General features: G+C 40.5%; 1 protein-coding gene across 6 annotated transcripts; it reads right to left on the bottom strand.

Annotated features, from left to right (window-relative positions):
- Positions 1-2,608: 2,608 nt before the first annotated feature.
- On the bottom strand, positions 2,609-8,320 carry MRPL42 (mitochondrial ribosomal protein L42). Of its 6 annotated transcripts, XM_080589344.1 has the most exons (7): positions 8,207-8,229; positions 7,932-7,977; positions 7,677-7,838; positions 6,542-6,605; positions 5,419-5,503; positions 4,013-4,176; positions 2,609-2,775 (listed from the first exon to the last, which is right to left on the bottom strand). In XM_080589344.1, exons 3-7 carry the CDS (start codon positions 7,756-7,758, stop codon positions 2,730-2,732), a joined length of 441 nt encoding a protein of 146 aa, XP_080445470.1. In that variant the 5' UTR covers positions 7,759-7,838; positions 7,932-7,977; positions 8,207-8,229; the 3' UTR covers positions 2,609-2,729. The 6 variants fall into 6 exon arrangements, with proteins under 6 accessions (XP_080445470.1, XP_080445471.1, XP_080445468.1 ...); XM_080589345.1 differs by lacking the exons at positions 7,932-7,977; positions 8,207-8,229 and adding an exon at positions 8,242-8,320; XM_080589342.1 differs by lacking the exons at positions 7,932-7,977; positions 8,207-8,229 and adding an exon at positions 8,242-8,293 and having other exon boundaries at positions 7,677-7,897.
- Between the last annotated feature and the right edge of the window lie 9,318 nt (positions 8,321-17,638).

Consider the following 17,638-nt stretch of genomic DNA (forward strand, 5'->3'; position numbering starts at 1 on the left):
CACCAACATAAATTTCAGTGTGATTTTAAATGGCCTGCATCGAGGACAAAACTTCTGATATTTGACTGAAACATTTTTCTAGCGGCATAATAACAATCAAAGCTTCAGCAGACTTTTACTGAAACATTAAAAAATCAGTAAGACATACCCAATTGCATACTATCCACAGCAACTAGGCTAGCAAGGTCTGAAACGCTTAGTAACTATTCGATACAAAGCAAATGACTAAGTGCCTAAACTTGGATAAAAGTGCACCGGAGTAGACTTACCATACTTTGAGTTCTGTGCAACTCAAGTTCTCAGTTACAAAGGTAACACACACACACACAAAAAAAGAGCAACAATATCTAGAAATCCCAAACTACCTTTCAAATAGATTTTTTAAAGACAGCTTTATGCAGCTGTTCAAGACAGAAAATCAGGAGGACAGCTTGGAATTACTGTGGAAGTAGGACTTTAATAAATTCTGCTTCAACTGACCCAGCAGATTTAGTATAACAGAACAGGAAGACTGAATGGCAGCGTAATGCAGCGAAAGATTTTTAAATTCTCACTTTATGGATTAATGTAACAATAAAGTTAGATAAAATAAATAAAATGGCAGAGGGTACGTATAGTGTGTTTTATACTTGGTTTCCAGTAACTGGTCAGAAGAGTAAGTACTTTAAAGGTAGCAGTCCAGCACAAAAAGGATTTTTAACCCTCAAAACGCCTGAAAAGTGTCCAAAAGTGTTTGGGAAACATTCAGGAATTGAGCATTTCTGCAGTGACTGTGGATGTTTGATCACCAACAAGAGTTTGACAGGCAGGAACAGACAAACATAGTAATAACATTACAACAGGTTTCCATAAAAAAGTCTTAATAGTATTAGGCAGGAATAAGCAAAAGTATGTGTGGGGAGGGAAATAAATACTTGAAAGTTTAATCCAAGAAAGAATATATTTTCTTAAACTGGAATGGAGTCAAACAGTGACAAATTACGTCTCAGCTTTCCAAAACAAAGGGCAGTTCAATTTTACACAGTGGAATGTAACAACACTAAGATGTAAGCTTCTCACTTAAGGACCAATGTCAGTACCGGGCACCGTGAACTGATGCAAATACTAAAATCTGCTACATCTCTAATTACTAAAAAACTCTTTAAATGTGATCTTATAGGCAGAAAAAATATTTTTTTTTTATTCAATTGAATTTGCAAAGGAAGCACTCATCCTTTTTATAGTTATACCTTCATGATAGCATCTTTGTTACCATGTGAGCAACGCATCATATCACATGGAGCCACAATCATTCGGGTGATGTAGGATTAAACATGGAGTCAGATTAATTTACAAGCATAACAGAGAGAAGCAAAACTATTTTATGCTGTGCCATGATGAACCATTATTGGCTAACTGGCATTAGGTTTTAAAAATTCATTTTTAAAAGTAATACCAAGATAAAGACTTAGAGTAGCTTAACAGTTTTCCAGAAGTACTTAATGACAGCCTTTTTGCATGCAACTGACATTACTCTTACACAATAAAGCCCTCAAGGAAAATGAATAACTCCACAAAAAGTGGTTGTACTTCATACTAACAATGACCAGAACTAGACTTTTTGTATGGTACTCAACTTCTAGCAAAACATACAGATAGCACATGCAAAATGACACCAGACTAATGCAAGAAACAAGTACCTTTCTAGCTTATCCAAGTTGCCTTGGAATGGAAATACAATCAAAATATATGACACATGGGATTTTTTTTCTTGATTATTTACTAGGATATGCAAAGATGACTTAATGATGTCACTGGGGTCTCTGCAGAAGCACAATGTTCCAAGCTGGCCTTTTCTATCAGAAGGCTGATGCCTAAACTGTAGACTGGAGTAAAGGATCTCCTATTTCTGAGAAAAATGGTAAGTGACAAAATATTTCAATAGCAGAAACATTGAAGGACTGCAAAATGCTAAAGGCATGAATTAGAATAAAACCATGTTTCTTGAAAGCACTTGATATTATAAAGGGCCAGTCCTTCCCTCTTGGTAAGCTGGAACGAGCTGTGTGTCTTCAGTGATTGATTACCCAGCTAAAGCAAAGAACTCTTCCTGCCCTGAGCTACAGCCATTCAATGTATGTATGAACATTGCATCCTCACTGAACAATAGCTGGAGTGAGTTTAAAAAAAAACAAAAAACAAAGCAAACATACACAAACATCTCAAATATTTGGGAATTCCAGGCGATTTAGAAGGATGAGTGATGCTGTAGAAGCTGAAGTTTAACCAAGTTGGCCAGTTTTCAGTACACGACAAGCCTTAAATTCTTTAGACGTCAGCACTCAAAGCTTATCTGCATTTCAGGTACTTGATTTCCAAAAACACCAAACTCCAGCATGTCCATTTCTAGAACTCCCATTCTGAAATATTGCTTCTATGTATTCCCTTTACTAACGATAAGCCTCTGGCCTGCTTTAATCAGATCACCCTGTCATGTTACACCCAGTTCTAAGACTAGCACGTTCACTGACCCTGCACATACCATATTCTTCTGAGTCCTTACTTCATTACTGCAGTTTTGCTGTTTTTCTACTGTTAACTAATTGAAATAGGAAAAAAGAAACACAAATTCAGTTAAACATGGTTTATTTAAAACATTCATGTAGAAGTGACAAACATCTCACTTTCTGTAATTTTTATTTCCAATAAAGATTAATAGCAAATTGCTGATGAACAAGAAGTTATCTTAATTATCTGTCTTTAGGAGGATTAGGATTCTTCCGTCTTCTATGATACCTAGAAAAAAAAGAGGCTGCAGTGAATGCAAGCTTTGGGAAGTCTTTGATTTTCCTGACATTCTTCTCCCCAGCAAGTAGTCTGGAGGTTACACAAGTAAGCAAAACACAAGATACACAAGCACAATCCACAACAATTCATTAGATGTCATCTCTGTTCATGAAGTTACATAACACTACTCATTTCTATTGCTACATCTGCTACAAGCACGCACTAATCCAATCAGTTCTACAGCTGAATAGGTACTAAGGCTGCTGTTTATTCTTAATCCTTTATGTGAAGTTAATTTTATTATATAGTCAGGTTTTCCTCTGGCTAAAATGATTGCTACAGAACAATCGGGTACAGGAGTTATGGCAGACTGTACTTGAAATAGTGTAATATTCTGCAAACTAAAAAAAAAAATATATATATATTTGCAACAAAAATGATTTAATTACATTCCTACATTCTTAATTACCCACCCTAAAACAAGGAAGATAGAGTTTGATGCTCATTAAGTGACAGCTACCCTTTAGCCATAGGGAGTTCTACCATTTCATCTCGTTCACCTGTTCCCAAAACACAACAATTTAAAAAGTGTGATGGGGACCAAAAAAATTCTCCCATTCTCCCTGTATCAGGTCTCTAAGACTGTGAAGTTAGCAAATGAAGTGCAGTAACACAGACTGGAAAGGAGTTACACAAACTAAAATGCCGTTTGTTTCCAGTGGGGTGTCTGAGCGTACACAGTCTCTCTAAGCTCAGTCGGGCATGCTTGTACCTCTCCCAGTAGCTTTCCGAACACAGGGTACACCAAGGCACACCTTTCCTCACTTCAAATGAAAAAACTCCACTATTCTCAAGTCTGAGAATCACATTTTCAAGCTATATTAGGTGATGTCCATTGAAGGTGTAACTTCACTTACGCAACTTTAACAAATAACCCGGACCAGTAGCTAAATAGATAGTATGAAAAATTTCTACTCCGTGGTATTTTTCCAAAATCGCAAAGGCTATCAAAGGGGCAGAGTTAAAAAAAAAAACCCACCACCACCACAAAAAAAAAAAACAACACAGAAATACAGGCTTCCATTTACACAATATTGCATTTAAAGTTGTAGGCAGTAGCCCATGTGCTAACAGTATCTCATCTCACAAGACATATCCTAGGCTGAATTTGGTCATAAATTATTCCTGTGTTTCCCTTTACCTCCAAAAGGAACAAACACTGAAAAGAAAAAAAAAAATTACTTACTGTCCTACAGGATACCACCGATGTTTTGTTGTGTAAAACATTTTGCTGAGCTCTTCAATTGTAGGACCTCTATCATCCTTTAGCTCGTTTTCATTCAGTCTGGATTTTAAAACTTGATCAAGTGTTTCTTCTTTATTATTCACTGGATCTGGCCGTGGTACGGGCTATAAGAACAGTAGCACATATATTTCCTTTTTCTCCTCTTTGATGAAAAACAAAAAGTCAAGCTACATTAGTAACATTACCATTTACTAGCTGAAACCAAAGGAATAAAGAAGAATTCTCATGAAAGTACAGGCTATTTACAACACCAGCACCATCCCCCAGTCAAAACCACATCGCCATGGGGCAGATCTCTGCAAACATTACCCCAGGTGCTGGAGCTGATTACTGTGCCCCTAAAATCAGCGCTGCTGTCATCACTATGGCTGATCTTTACAATTCACTGGCTGAATAAGCATCAATTTACTGACACAGAAGTACTCATATTCTTCCTATTTATAAGTTTATTCATACTGATGATCATCATTTAGTCACACTGCTAAAAAAAATAATCTTTAAATGGGTTGTACTTTGGAGAAGAATGTCACTTCCTAAGTGTGCATCAGCTAACACCAAGATATTTGTTCCCATCCTAAAACTTACCTACTAGCACTGCTACTAGTATTTTTCCCTGATTTATAGCCTTTTGTTCCTGAGAGACACGTAAACAATAAATTTTGAAATACCAATATATAACTTACAGGCAAAGAGTGCTAAACTAAGTTTTCAGTGGAAAAATTTCACGTTGAATTATTTCAGCAATGCAGCTACCATTTGCAAGGTTTTACTAGCACAGGAGAATTGGAAATTGATACAAGAAGCATACAGTTTCTCCAGTGTAAAGAACACTCTGACAGTACTACTGATGGATTAAAAAAAAAAGTCAGTATTTAAATTTTTCTGTGGAGTTTATGAACCCATGGTGCTGAATGGAATTTAAAGCTCGAGTTGAAAATAGCAGCAGCAGAGGCACTTCTTCATATTCTCTTGCCCAGACTGCTGCATCTGTGCATAGCAGGATGCGTGAAGCGTTGCCTGAATTTCAAACATCCTCTTTGAGAAGCATGCTCTTAGAATCTCGCTTTTTCTGTAGCACACAACTATGAGTATCTCCTTTAATTCTTTGTTAATTACTGTATGCTGTAATACCTGAGCATTTCTTACTCTGTAGCTTTCCCTCAATTCAATTAAAAATAAATGCCCTCCTCATAGCAGCAGCTACACTCATCATTCACTTACTGCACAGATATGCTGATCACATAAGAATTACCTCAGTCTTCCAAATTACAAAAAAAAAAAAAAAAACTCAGAACTGTTGTGCTTTTACATGACTAAGAAATGTAAGTGTGTATACGTGGACATACTTTTGTATACTCATATGGAATCTCAAGCGAAGGGTGGTAGCAGACAATCGTCTTCAAATCTGACGTCAAGGCAAGTTCCACTTTGCTATAAAAATAAAAAGTTACCTTCTTAAATATATCCAAGTTTCAGAAATGCTAAGCAACTGAGCACTGGATTCCCAGAGAAAACTGTATTTCATCCTGAATTCATGAATTATTTAGCAATCTTCTGTAAAAAAATACCTAAAAAGGGGTCACAAATACTTTATCTGAACTTCCTGTGAGTTTTTCTTTCAGCTACCTTGGTGGTATTTTTTTTTCTTTTGGATAGAAAAGAAGGGCTAAAATGGAGGACTACAAATAGCTAGAAATATTGTTTGTAAAGAAGTCTTTAAGATGTTGAATAATTACATATAAAACTACATATAAAACAGTCAGGGATAACAAATGTCAGTAATATCTAGGACAACACGCCTTTATAAAAAGCGTGGCACCAGTAAGAAGGAATACGAAATAAAGTTCTTGGGTTTCAACCTTTATATTTAGTAACAGAGGGTGGTCAGCACAATAAACAAAGAGTTCTACTGAGAATTTCCTTGAGGGAGTATGACTCTTCTCACCTTCCTTCCCTACTTCTATGACATAATAGCTTCCTAAGAACTTCTACAACGCACATGTTGCATTTCTCACTGTTTGTATCAGCTCTTCCAGTTTCTACTCTACTTGAATCATCTTTTCCAGTTTCCCATGCAGCAGCCCAGCAGTTCCTGGAGTTTGTCTTAACAATAAGCATAAGGGAAAATCACTGCTGTTAGTTACTTTTGCTCTTCCACAGACAAAACTGTAGCAGTATTGGGGTCATCAACAGGTTTTGAATTTAAAATGAGTCATGCACGATTTTTCATTATGCTTATTTTTGAAACATTAACTTCAAATTAAAACTTTAATTTTTTAATAATAAAACTTTTTAAATTAAAAAGTTAAATATTAACTTTAAGATCATTAAGATCAGAAATAGTATTTTAGTTTAAATTATAATATATATGTCTCCAAAACTAGCATCATATGACAGCTTCATGACAGAGCAAGTAGCCTGGAATAAGCATCAAAGGGAAAGGTCACACGTCAAAGCATGTTAAGGTACCAGTTGTAGTCTTCAGGGAGAATCGAGTACGTAGATTTATGACAAGCATGATACACAGCTCCATCTGCAAAAAAATAAGTCACAAACACTGATGTAAAAAAAGCAGAGCTATGCCAAACATAAGAATATTTACATTTTCATTACAATCTAAGTCAGTTGGGGATTATAATCATATTCATTTTCAGATTAATAAAACTCAAATACAGTCTGAATAGAAGCTCACTTTACCGTGATTTGTAGTGCTACAAAAAATATTATCCTACTTTTACTTTTCCATTATGCTGTTTTCCTAAGAAACATCACAGCATTTAGAAAATACCAACAGATTTCACTGTTAGAGTATATTCTTTATATACCCTGACTCTGTATATATATAAAGAGTGAAAAACATTACCATATGGCTTACAATGAAGATCATCTGATCTGATTCTTTTTGTTTAATTCATAGCAGCATTCATTGGGAAAAAAAATTGTACTGTGCTAGAAACTGGTATGCACGCTACACAAAACTACAATGTCTTGGCTGCTGTAACATCAGAGAACGTTATCCCTCCCCAGATTCCTGTTACTCCAAGGAAAGCAATCACAAGAATTACAAGTTGTAAAGGGGAGCATACTGGACTGTACTAGCAAACAGACTGAGGGATGTGATTATCTCCCTGTACTCGTCACTTGTTAGACCACATCTCGATACCATGGCCACTTTTGGGCCCTCTGATAAAGATAAAACGGAATAAATTCTGCAAAAGTCCACCAAAATAGCTAGGGGCTGCAGCACCTGCCCTGTGAGGAGATGCTGAGGGACCAAGGCTGTTTCAGCCTACAGTTATGATATAGCATAGACTTTTCTCAGCATCGTTTATAAGTCTGAAAAATTAAGTTTAAATCTTCAAGTAGAATTTAACTAGCGGTTGGAGCAATGTTATTTACACACTAATTAATAAGTTAGAGGAGTGTCATGTGTAGGCACTAGAAAAAGTATATCAAAACACCCTTTAATAACTAAAGAGAGAAAACAGAATATCAGACTTGATTCAACAATCCACTTCCATGTTCCTGTTGCTGCAAACAGCGCAGAGAAGGGGCTCTCAAAGAGCAAGTTTCAACGGAGGACCCCAATCCCACCACCACTTACTCTGCAGCGGGACCTGCCTGCAGGGAGCTGCCGAACGCCTCCAAGGGACGCGGGACCACGCGGTTCTGAGCGGCGCTGCCATGCTGGGTGCAGGCAGGAAACCGGTGCTGGGCAGGACGGGCCTGAGCGAGACGCGGCCCCCGTCGCGGTGCAGAGCACCCTCTGAAAGAGACCGGCTCCGTAACTGCTCGGGTACGAGGGTCAGCAAATCAATTCCTGACCTTCGGGACAAAGAAAATCCGTGCAGTGTGTTACCTGTCGCCTGTCAGCCGTTCAGAAGCCCTTACGGTTCCAGATACGCCTGTCTCCTCAGCGGTCAAACACGGCACAAAGCTTTATTTGCGGATAAGGATCTCCGCGGACCACGTACCGACCCAACGCCCCCAAACACCCCCCATGCACGGGCTCCCCCTCAGCCCGGGGCCGAGGCCTCCCGCCAGCCACCACCCTGGGAGCCCCGGCGCGACACGCAGCTCCTTTCGGGAACCCAGCCCGCGCCGGCCCTGGTCACAAAAATAAAAGTTAATTACACAGAAGAGGGGAAGGGGCCGAGCGCTGCACCCACCTCCGCGGCCTCCTCCGCCCGCCCGCCCGCCCGCCGTACTGGAACCCGGCCCCGCCCCGCGCCGCTCCGCTTCCGGCGCCCGCCCCGTGGCCCGCTGGGAAATGTAGTGCGGGGGGCGCCCCGTGCCTCCCGGCCGTGCGGGTACCCGGCGGAGGGTTTGGGGGCGAGCCGCCGCCCGCGCCGCAGCCACAGACCCCTGGGCACCGTCCCTCCAGAGGGCGTTTCCAACCCGGGTGTGTCAGGCCTGCACAAAACTCACCCGGGTGCTTTTGGAGACAGAAAGCATCTCAGAGGCGGTGCTGTGTTTATGCAACAGCGATAAAAGAAGCAGGGAGAGACAAAAGTCGGTTACCTGACCTGCTGCTGTAGGACCTGAAATGGGTCCAGCACTATAAGTTTCCACATGCCCATGAAGCATCTCATCTGTGTCTCTAAGGCACGCCAACCACCTGTGTGGCAATTCCTTCCACAGAACCGCTCCTTCAGAGAGCTACAGATAATGCGATCTCTTCCAGGTGCCTTCAGCCTGAAGATACATTGCATCTTTTCTGGTCTGTGGTTTAGGAATTTCACGCAATCATCAGTGGAAGCCTCACGGTTTCAGCAACACCTGACCTTGTTGTGTAGTTGCAGAGCAGTTAGCCATGCCGATAACCTCCAGAAGCCCAGCAGGCGTGTAGCCAGAAATCTCTGGTCAAGAGCCGGTTATTCCCACAGATCACTCCCGTGAGCAGTAGCAAATGTTTCTTTTTGGATATTTTTCCTGACAAGCGGGAGACGAAAGGCTTGGAATACTGGAGTCAGTAAGCCATGGAGAGAGGGGCAGAGAGGTGCCAAAATGCTTTACAATCTCGGTTTCATCTTTCCAAGATGCAACCAAGATCAGAAACTGCATCTCCACTGCAAGACTCCTCCGCGCTTTCTCCATCAAATTTCTGTGTACAGCCACAGTGATCTGCTCTGCGCTCGGGCACCAAACAGAAGCCACACAGTTCTGAGTATCTTCTGCTACGTACCAGCTCATTATTCCCACAAGGAAATTGTTGTGCCAGGATGAGGTCAGCTCTTGGATGAAGAACAGCCTTTTGAAGCTGAATGCAAGCAAGAGAGTGGTTATGCTGATGAACAAAGAAAACATGTTGACGATTTTAAGCTCAAGGATGGTGTTGACAAAAATAAATGATTATAAAGTGTCTGAAAGAAATGCAGTCTGGAAATTACTATAAGGAAGTGAAGTCGTGTTTAAGGAGTGAAATTCTAGAATACCTTGTCCATGGGTATTGTGGGGATAAACTGATTTACTTCAGACTGCATCTTGCTGAGTTTATGAGCACATAAACTTTGTTGTTGTCACAACAGGGGTACTGCTTGTCAGGCTTCTTACCAGGATCTTGCACGTGGTGCAAACTGGTCAATGTGACCAACAAGCTTCCTAACCTGGGAAATTTCGTAGGCCAACTGTATTCAGCTGTTAACCACCAAGGAACTAATTCATCAACAAGATTATAAAGAACAGCGAAAGATCTTGATCTTGTAGTTCCTTATATATGTACATGTATGTAAGTTTTTAGTTACTTCATTTTTTTTCCACACAGCCAATGCTACGTGCTCTTTGGAGGGAATGTCTGGTTCCATACAGGAGGGAAGCCACCAGGAGGATTACTGGTATCTGTTACGTAGCACTATCACATCGCTAGTCTTGTCTTTCACGTTGAGACAATGGCATACCACTTACAGGGTTTTTTAGAAATCTGTAGTAATGTTTTGTGTCTTGTATATACTTATTGGGAATACTTGACAGCCCTCTCAATTTTTGATTCACAAAACAGCCTCCACTAGGCTTTCAGATTCCCTGATTTTATACCCTCGTTAGTTTTAAATTAGAGGTAACCTGTGGGTATTCCTTATTCTGGAAATGTGTTCTTTTCAAAGATTACTGTAGCGGCACATCTTGTAACCTAAATCCCGGTTCTAGAAGGTTGCAATGGAAGACACCAAAGAACTTTATTTTTAAAAACTAAACCACATTCCCTGTTAAGTTTCCAGACTATTTTTAGATGGTTTCTAAAAAAGGTTTTGGGAGACAGTATATGAGGTCTACCCCCTCTCTGACACATAATGTTCTGAGAGTCTATTCTTAGAAGCATGTTCTGACAGATTACAACTTTCTGGGAGCAAGACAGGAATTGCTTAAGGACACTCAGAAGCGTGACTACACACTTCTCAAGTATGTCTGGAGATGGGGTTATTAATAACTGCCAACCGCATTGCTTGCTTCAGCATACTGTGGGCAGCAAAGAGGAAAGTTGCTCAGTCTGTGTTGGCTGAGCAGAAAGGAGATTTCTCTGTCCGTTAACTGCGTGGATACTATGAAGGCACCAGCGGTAATTCCATGAGTGGCTGACCTCTTCCTGGGACTTCACATCTCTGAAAAACCTCGAAAGCATAGTTTCTAGATTGCTCTCTTCCTGAAGAAAAAGTGTTACCTTTTTTGATCTTACTGGAGCAGTCAGTCATAAATTTCTCCAGGAAATATTTTAACTGATTGAACAGTTGATTCACAGTTAGGCAACAAACTATGTAGTAATGAAGGCAGGGCTGTGTTGGTTGGCTCTGCTTTAGAGGAACAAATATATAAATCAGGGCTGGTATCTAGATTGATGTGGTCTTTTTTTTTTTTTTTTTTTTTTTTTGTGTTGTTCCCTCCATCTCCCCCTCACCTTGTGGGAAATAGAAAATCCAGACTTGGCTGTTCTAGCTCTCTTTCTGCAGTGGTATATTTAGGAAATTGTTTCTTAGTACATTCGTTCGGGCTGCTCATTGGCAAAATGAACATGGGAAGTATTTCTTTTTTTCATAGAAACCAGTGTTTCAAAATCCTCAAGGAATAAGCAATTGGTTTCTTTTGTTTCCATTAAATCTGGAGTAGAATGGCACTATATAATCATACCTGGAAGTGAAACTGAATTTGTGAATGCATGGGCTTGTTTTATTGCAAGGATGGTTTCCTAAAAATGGAGATGGACAAGCCTTCACTCCTGAAATAATGTGTCTTAATCTTTGTGTAGTTACTTTACAAATTTAGGGCACAAATCTCTAATAAGGCACTGCAGTAAGTAATTAGGGTGTTAATTGTTAAATCTTCTCATGTTGCACTGTAGCCAGAGAGGTTTCTATATTTTAAGCCAATCTGTAAACACTCAGAAACAACTCCAATGCTTATGTCAATAGGCTATCTTCATTCTTTTGTAAATCTCATCTCATCCTGTCACCTGTCCATCTGGGTGCCGCTAAGGATTCAAGCTGCAACTAAAGTGTTTGTAGTGTATATGAATACAGCCTAAGGAATTTGTGCTTATGCTTATACTGTAGTTCAAGTAAGCAATATTATTCTTGTATTCAAGCAGCCATTTAACAAAAATAAATAAATAAATAAATAAGTAAATAAAAATCAAGAGGTGTTTCCTACAGTTTAGGCTTGGACTCTCAGCATCCCGTTGTGATGTCCTGTATAGGTAAAACATATAACTGATTTCTTCTCCCAGGACAGCTTCAGCTGGTACTGCCAGATAAGATCATTCTGAAGTTGTTCAGTGACTATTGTGATTTTTGCCACGTGAAAAACTGCACTTCCGTGCCTCAGTTTCCCCATTTGTGTGTAAGAATAACAACAGTTCTTTTAAAATACTCTGACATTTACTAAGGAATATTTTTAATGTAAATTCTAAATAATACTTTGAGAATTCATTCAGTATATGTACATATACAATTTTTTTTGGTTAATCATCCTGTTGAACAGACTTTCTACAACATTTAACAAAAATTGTCAAAGTGGTTTTGTGTAAAATAAAGAATCGAGGTTTTGTGAGATTTGTAATTGCAGTAAGACTTCTGTAAGATTGCAAAGGGGGGTAGGAGGAGGAGTAAGATTAGTCATCCACAGGCTCAGCTGGTATGGATGCACCCACTCAATGAGTAACTAGATGACAGGAAAAGCTGTCACAGGAAGACGGTCAGCAGCTGTGTTGAATTGTCCCGGGAGTATTAATTGTATAATTGCAATTATTTGTTTACATTTTCTGTCTACAGTGGCATTATAGAGCACCTCGTTGGTAAATAAGGTGGTTGCTTAAGTTTGTTCTCAGAACTGCCATAATCCTAGAGATGGTGTGATGTGGCTGTCACGGATTTGTGCAAGGAGGAACGTGCTCCTTGTCCTGGCTCCCGCATAGGTGCAGTGGGACAAGACAGGCTGAGTCAACAGGACGCGTCGCTGCTGCTGGAAGGGCTAATCCTATTCCTGCCGCATCTTACTGCGTGTCCTACTGTTCCTCTTGTGCCGGGTCTAATGCCTCAGTGAGCTGGTCAGAAAGGCAAACAAGTCAAAAATAAATAAATAAATAAATAAATAATCCCTCAGTCCTCCCATTCCTTTAGCGGATAAGCACCTATGGAAGGAGGGGGTCAGAAACACAGGGCAGAGTGACCTTGTCAAAAATGGTAAGAGACATCCAGAATTAATTGGTTTAATAACGCGTTGATATTAAAGGGGGAAACTTCACTCCCATTCCTAGAATTTACCTTTGTTGTCTCTGGTGCTTGCTAGGCCACAATGTAAGGCAAATCAATTCACCCTTCCAGCTGAAGACTGGACTAAACGGCCGTGTTTCTGCCAGGTTAATGAGGTGAGTCAGGTCAGTAGAATCTGACAAGATCCAGAAGTGAACTGTGGGGAAACACTGTGGATGAGGAAGGAGTGTAGGAGTGGGATGGGAAGAGGAAATAAGGCCTCCTCCTTTTGACAGGTTGACTCAGCTGTCTGATGTAACTTGACCCCAAGTACACAGTTTCACCTAATCCAGTGAGCTACAGTTTGTTCCCTTCTCATCCCCCCAGGTGTTCCTGTCCCCTTTCTTGTGCCAGAACTACACAGCTGTATGGCTGCAAGCAGTCCAGATCAGCCCACAGATCACCCAGGAACTATTCAGTCTTCTGTGAGATGGGTGAGCTGAGGGAGCAGCAGTGTGTGGCAGAGGACGAGGGCAGGATCCCTCTTCAGCAGGGGTGCAAATACAAGGTGGTGTAACCCTGACATGAAACTACACCCTAAATAACCACTGCTGAGGCAGGCCTTGTTGGAGCTGTGCTGTAGGAGTGAACTCTGGTTTGAATGGGGACTATAGGTGACAACAATTTTAACAAGCACTCTACCTAAATTTGCTTTGAAATGCCTGTGTTTGTAACCCTTTATAAAAGGCAACCAACAGCAACAGCAGCTAGGCAAGATTGCTTTTCTAAAATGTACCTGCATTTTCAGGCAACCTGAATTCAGAAGCAAGGCATCAATCATGGAGCAGCATTGCTCCCTCCCGGGAGCTGAGGGCACCCCGGTGCGAGCCGAGTGGTGACCCCATCTGTGGCACCAGAGGCAGGAGAGCAGAGCAGGGTGGTCACCACAGCTCATCCTGTCGTTCATCCAGGGATCATCAGGCCTGACAGGGTAACAGGCCAGGTCCAAGGGTGGCCCAGGAAGAGGGCCAGGGGTAGGCACGCTGAGGTGTAGCTCAGGAAGGGGCTGAACACCCAGATCCTTCAGAGGGTGAGGGTGGAGGCCCCACTTGAGGCCAATCACAGCAATTAAGGTCCATTTGTGCACTCAGGGCCCTGACACACAGCTGTGGAGTCAAAATACCACGTAACAAGGTCTTTACTCATCTAAGGGCAGTACAGCTATCACGTTCCTTGAGCTGGACTCAGTGACCCTTGTGGGGCTCCTCCAATTCAGGATATTATGTGATTCTACGACTCTGCCTGAGCTGTGGGGTTTGTTTCAAGGATATTGGGGAAGCAAACAGCAACTGACAGCTCTACGAGACAATCAGACAGAACTCCAGGCAATAGTTCTAATGAAAAATCTCAATTTAATTTAAACAAAAGTATCAATCTCAATGACTGCCAAACACATAGCATCTTTATCTTTCAACCTACAAAAAGAAAAATACCAGGTTGAGTCAGGCAAGGCGGCTGTCTGAATGAAGGTGTGTGACTTCATTAATTACAATATTCAGGATGAAAGTAAAGCTTTATCTTTCTCCCAATAAACTTTTATTTTACTAAATAAATAAATAAATAAAGATTGCTGAAACACCTTACAAATTTTGACAAATTACCTGTGCAGTGTTGTGAAAATCTAGTTTTTCAGATCTACTTTCTCTTCTCTACTTTTCTCCTGTCTGCTCCCCCTCCCATGCCATCCAAGAAACTTGTACATTTATTTAGGTGGTTTTAATGGTATTGCTATATGTGACTTTGAAAAATTGTGTGGATAAGGAACTCCTGTGCAATAGTGCTCAAAATCTATAATCTCGGAGAGACGAATAAACGCATTTTAGGGTCAACCTCGAATTCTGGAGTAGGAGTGTTGAAGAACTATTTCACCAGCGGAAGTGGAAAGCAGAGACGTACTGGGCTGGATCACCAGTGGCTCTTCTCCAAGGAAGCCTTCCAAGAGACATGCCAAATGGAGGGGGAGCACACGGTGCTATGTGGGCTGCAGTCCAGAGCCCAGTTACAGTGGCAACAATGGCTGAGTGGGAAAAGTATTTTCCTTCTGGGACGGACACTGGAAGATTATTGAGGTGGAAAAGCACCAAGAAGGTGCAAGAACCTCCCCACAGGCTGTGACTAGCTGAGGAGACATACTTACATGTTTTGTTCCAGCTCTGATTCAGAGGATTAAGTTGCGTTCTGTGGTAATTTTAGAATGCAATAAAATGACAATTTTAACTATAGCCTCTCCTGGAAGATATCCCTTGTTCAGAGGGAGTGCAAAGAAGCAAAATCTAAAGCCAGGATTCTGGAGTAGCCAGTTTCGATGGCTTTTCCAGCACCCATATGGATGCTTAGGGATCTCTGTAGCAGTCTTAGTAGGAGTGGAATAACTTAGGGGTATGACCTAAATCTTTGTAGATATAAAGAAATAATGTTTTTGTTCCTTGCCATTTCTGGAGCAAGCGGACTACAAAAACATCTTCCTAAAAGCCAGAAAGAGAGGCATCATGAAAACTGCAGCTTCCCCAGGATGTGGCAGGCCACTTGCTGAGCAATGAAAACTATTCAAACGTAATAGCTTGCCAGACCAACTTGCTGCAGCCACAGACTCAAGTGAGATTCCTGGTCTGCAACACTTGTAAGAGAACACCACATACAACATTCATCAGCATTTAAGTCAACTATGCTCTACTGTTGCTGCATCTAGCAGACATGGGGCAAGGTTTACAGAGCAGAAGTTCCAGCACTTTCAAGGAGCTGTGTGGCTTTTTACTCACACTGATCCTAAAAGCATCTTTTGGCCTATATTTTTTCTCCATTTATGGCAGTCCTTTAATGATCAGTATTCCAGGAGAAGGCTAGAAGGTGGAAGGGGGTGGGGGTTGGAGAAAGAGAGAAGACAGAAACAAGGAAAAATGTGTAATTCTGCAAGCAGTGTAAAAAGAGAAATCAGTTCTAATTACTTCAAATTTGTGACACACTGAAGATTCTTTGATGTGTAATAAGTATTGGAGTCATTGAGAGTTTCTCCCACCGGGACTACCAAAAGCTTTTCTATCTTTTGTCTGTCCATTTTTGCAAAATTCACAAGGAATTGCTGCCTTTAATTTCTCCAGCTATATCCTGATATCTGTTTGATGCTGACAAGTACATACTTGGGTTTCTGGGTTACTGGCATAGGAAAGAAGGGTGAAATGGGACCATTTGGTCCCTTAGCTGTCCATTGTATTATGTGAAATTTACACAACATGGAGAGAACAATTTTTAAAATAACCTAAACATATGCATTCCTTCTGCATATGTCAGCATACCTGCTAATTCAAAATGAAGACTCCTCGTTATTACTGGGTGTCATAGCAACATGATTACAAATATGTGCAGTTATTCATGAAGCTGCAAGATTATATGAATGTTAATGTCCTCTTTTAACTAACCTTCTGTCCTCAGTTTTCTCTCCTGCCTCCCTAAGCAAAGTTTGCTGTAATCCCTTTTCTCAAAAGCAATTAGATTCTATAACCCATTCTCATACTGCTCAGTGGTAAGCAGTTATTTATATAGATCAGCAGTACATTGTGGTCATCACTAGATTATGTTAATTCATTTGCACCAATGCCACTGCTTTCCCAAGGGGCAGACATTTTGAGAAGGCATTACTGCGTTTATGGCTTTTATAATTTACTGCGAAGTAATCCTTCATTTGTGAAGATATGAGTTCTACATATGGCTCTTAAATGTAGCCTCAAAATTCTTCAAAATAAACAAGGTTTCCTCAAGAGCAGTTTTCGTACCACACAAGATCTAAACCACCCATGTGAGCCCAGGTCTGAGGTTTACTTTTGCCCATGCAAAGAATGTCTCGAATGCAATACTTTTTGTTTAGACTATTTGCTCCTGCAGAGGGGTAGGAAGCTGTGCTACCGTCATTTGGAAGGGATTTCACATCTCTGTGTGAAAAAACTCAACCAACTAGTAAATCGCCAAGACTGCTGCCACCAGAATCAAACACTAAAGCACTGTGCATCCTTAGAAGGAGAGCCCTAGCAGCCTAGATGATAATTGTTTACTGTAAGGCACCAGATATGCTATAGATACTGTAATATATGAAGCTAGGAAAAAAAAAAAAAAGCAAACATCCAGCTGAAGAAACACATTATCTTAGAAAGGCTTTTTTCCACCTTACTTTTTTTTTTTTTTTCTTTGCTAGAGCTCATCATTTCACCTTTTTTGGATGAGGTGGCAAGTACTACGAAGGCACTGAGCACACAAAAGTATACATTCAGTCTAGTTTAGTAGTAGCAACAAGCTGTAATAAAGTAAAAAGGAAAATCCACAATTAAAGAATTAAAAATAGGTATAACTAGCAAGACCGGACTTTGCTGAAGGACCACATCTAAACACAGCCATTTCACAAGCTCAGTAATGAATGCAAATGAACTCACCCTTCTCCACTGCAGGATGAGGGTGTGTTATTGATGAATCCTTTAAGCTCCAATTCTGCAAATGTGCTTCCATGCACTTTTCTTGCTGTATGTCACGTTATTGTTGATTTTATTGACTTCATAGAAAGTTACATCCATTAATTTAGCAGAGCAACTAAGTGTTTAAAGGGACAAACATGTACATAAGAGTGCACAGCAATTATGTTGTTTTTTTTTTTTTCTCATGAATTTATTCATGAATTTATTGGAATTACTGCTTTATTCAACAGCTAAGGAGATCAAATAGTGTAGAACAATGTAGTTGTTAGTTGCCTTCTGTAGCGCGAAGGATAAAGAAGGAAAACTAGGTAAGTTTTGGGGAAGTATTGTGGGGAGGGTGAAGTTTTCAGCTTAGAGGAGACTGAGGG

Source organism: Anser brachyrhynchus (assembly GCF_964034855.1).
Source record: "Anser brachyrhynchus genome assembly, chromosome: 1".
Classification (NCBI taxonomy): domain Eukaryota; kingdom Metazoa; phylum Chordata; class Aves; order Anseriformes; family Anatidae; genus Anser; species Anser brachyrhynchus.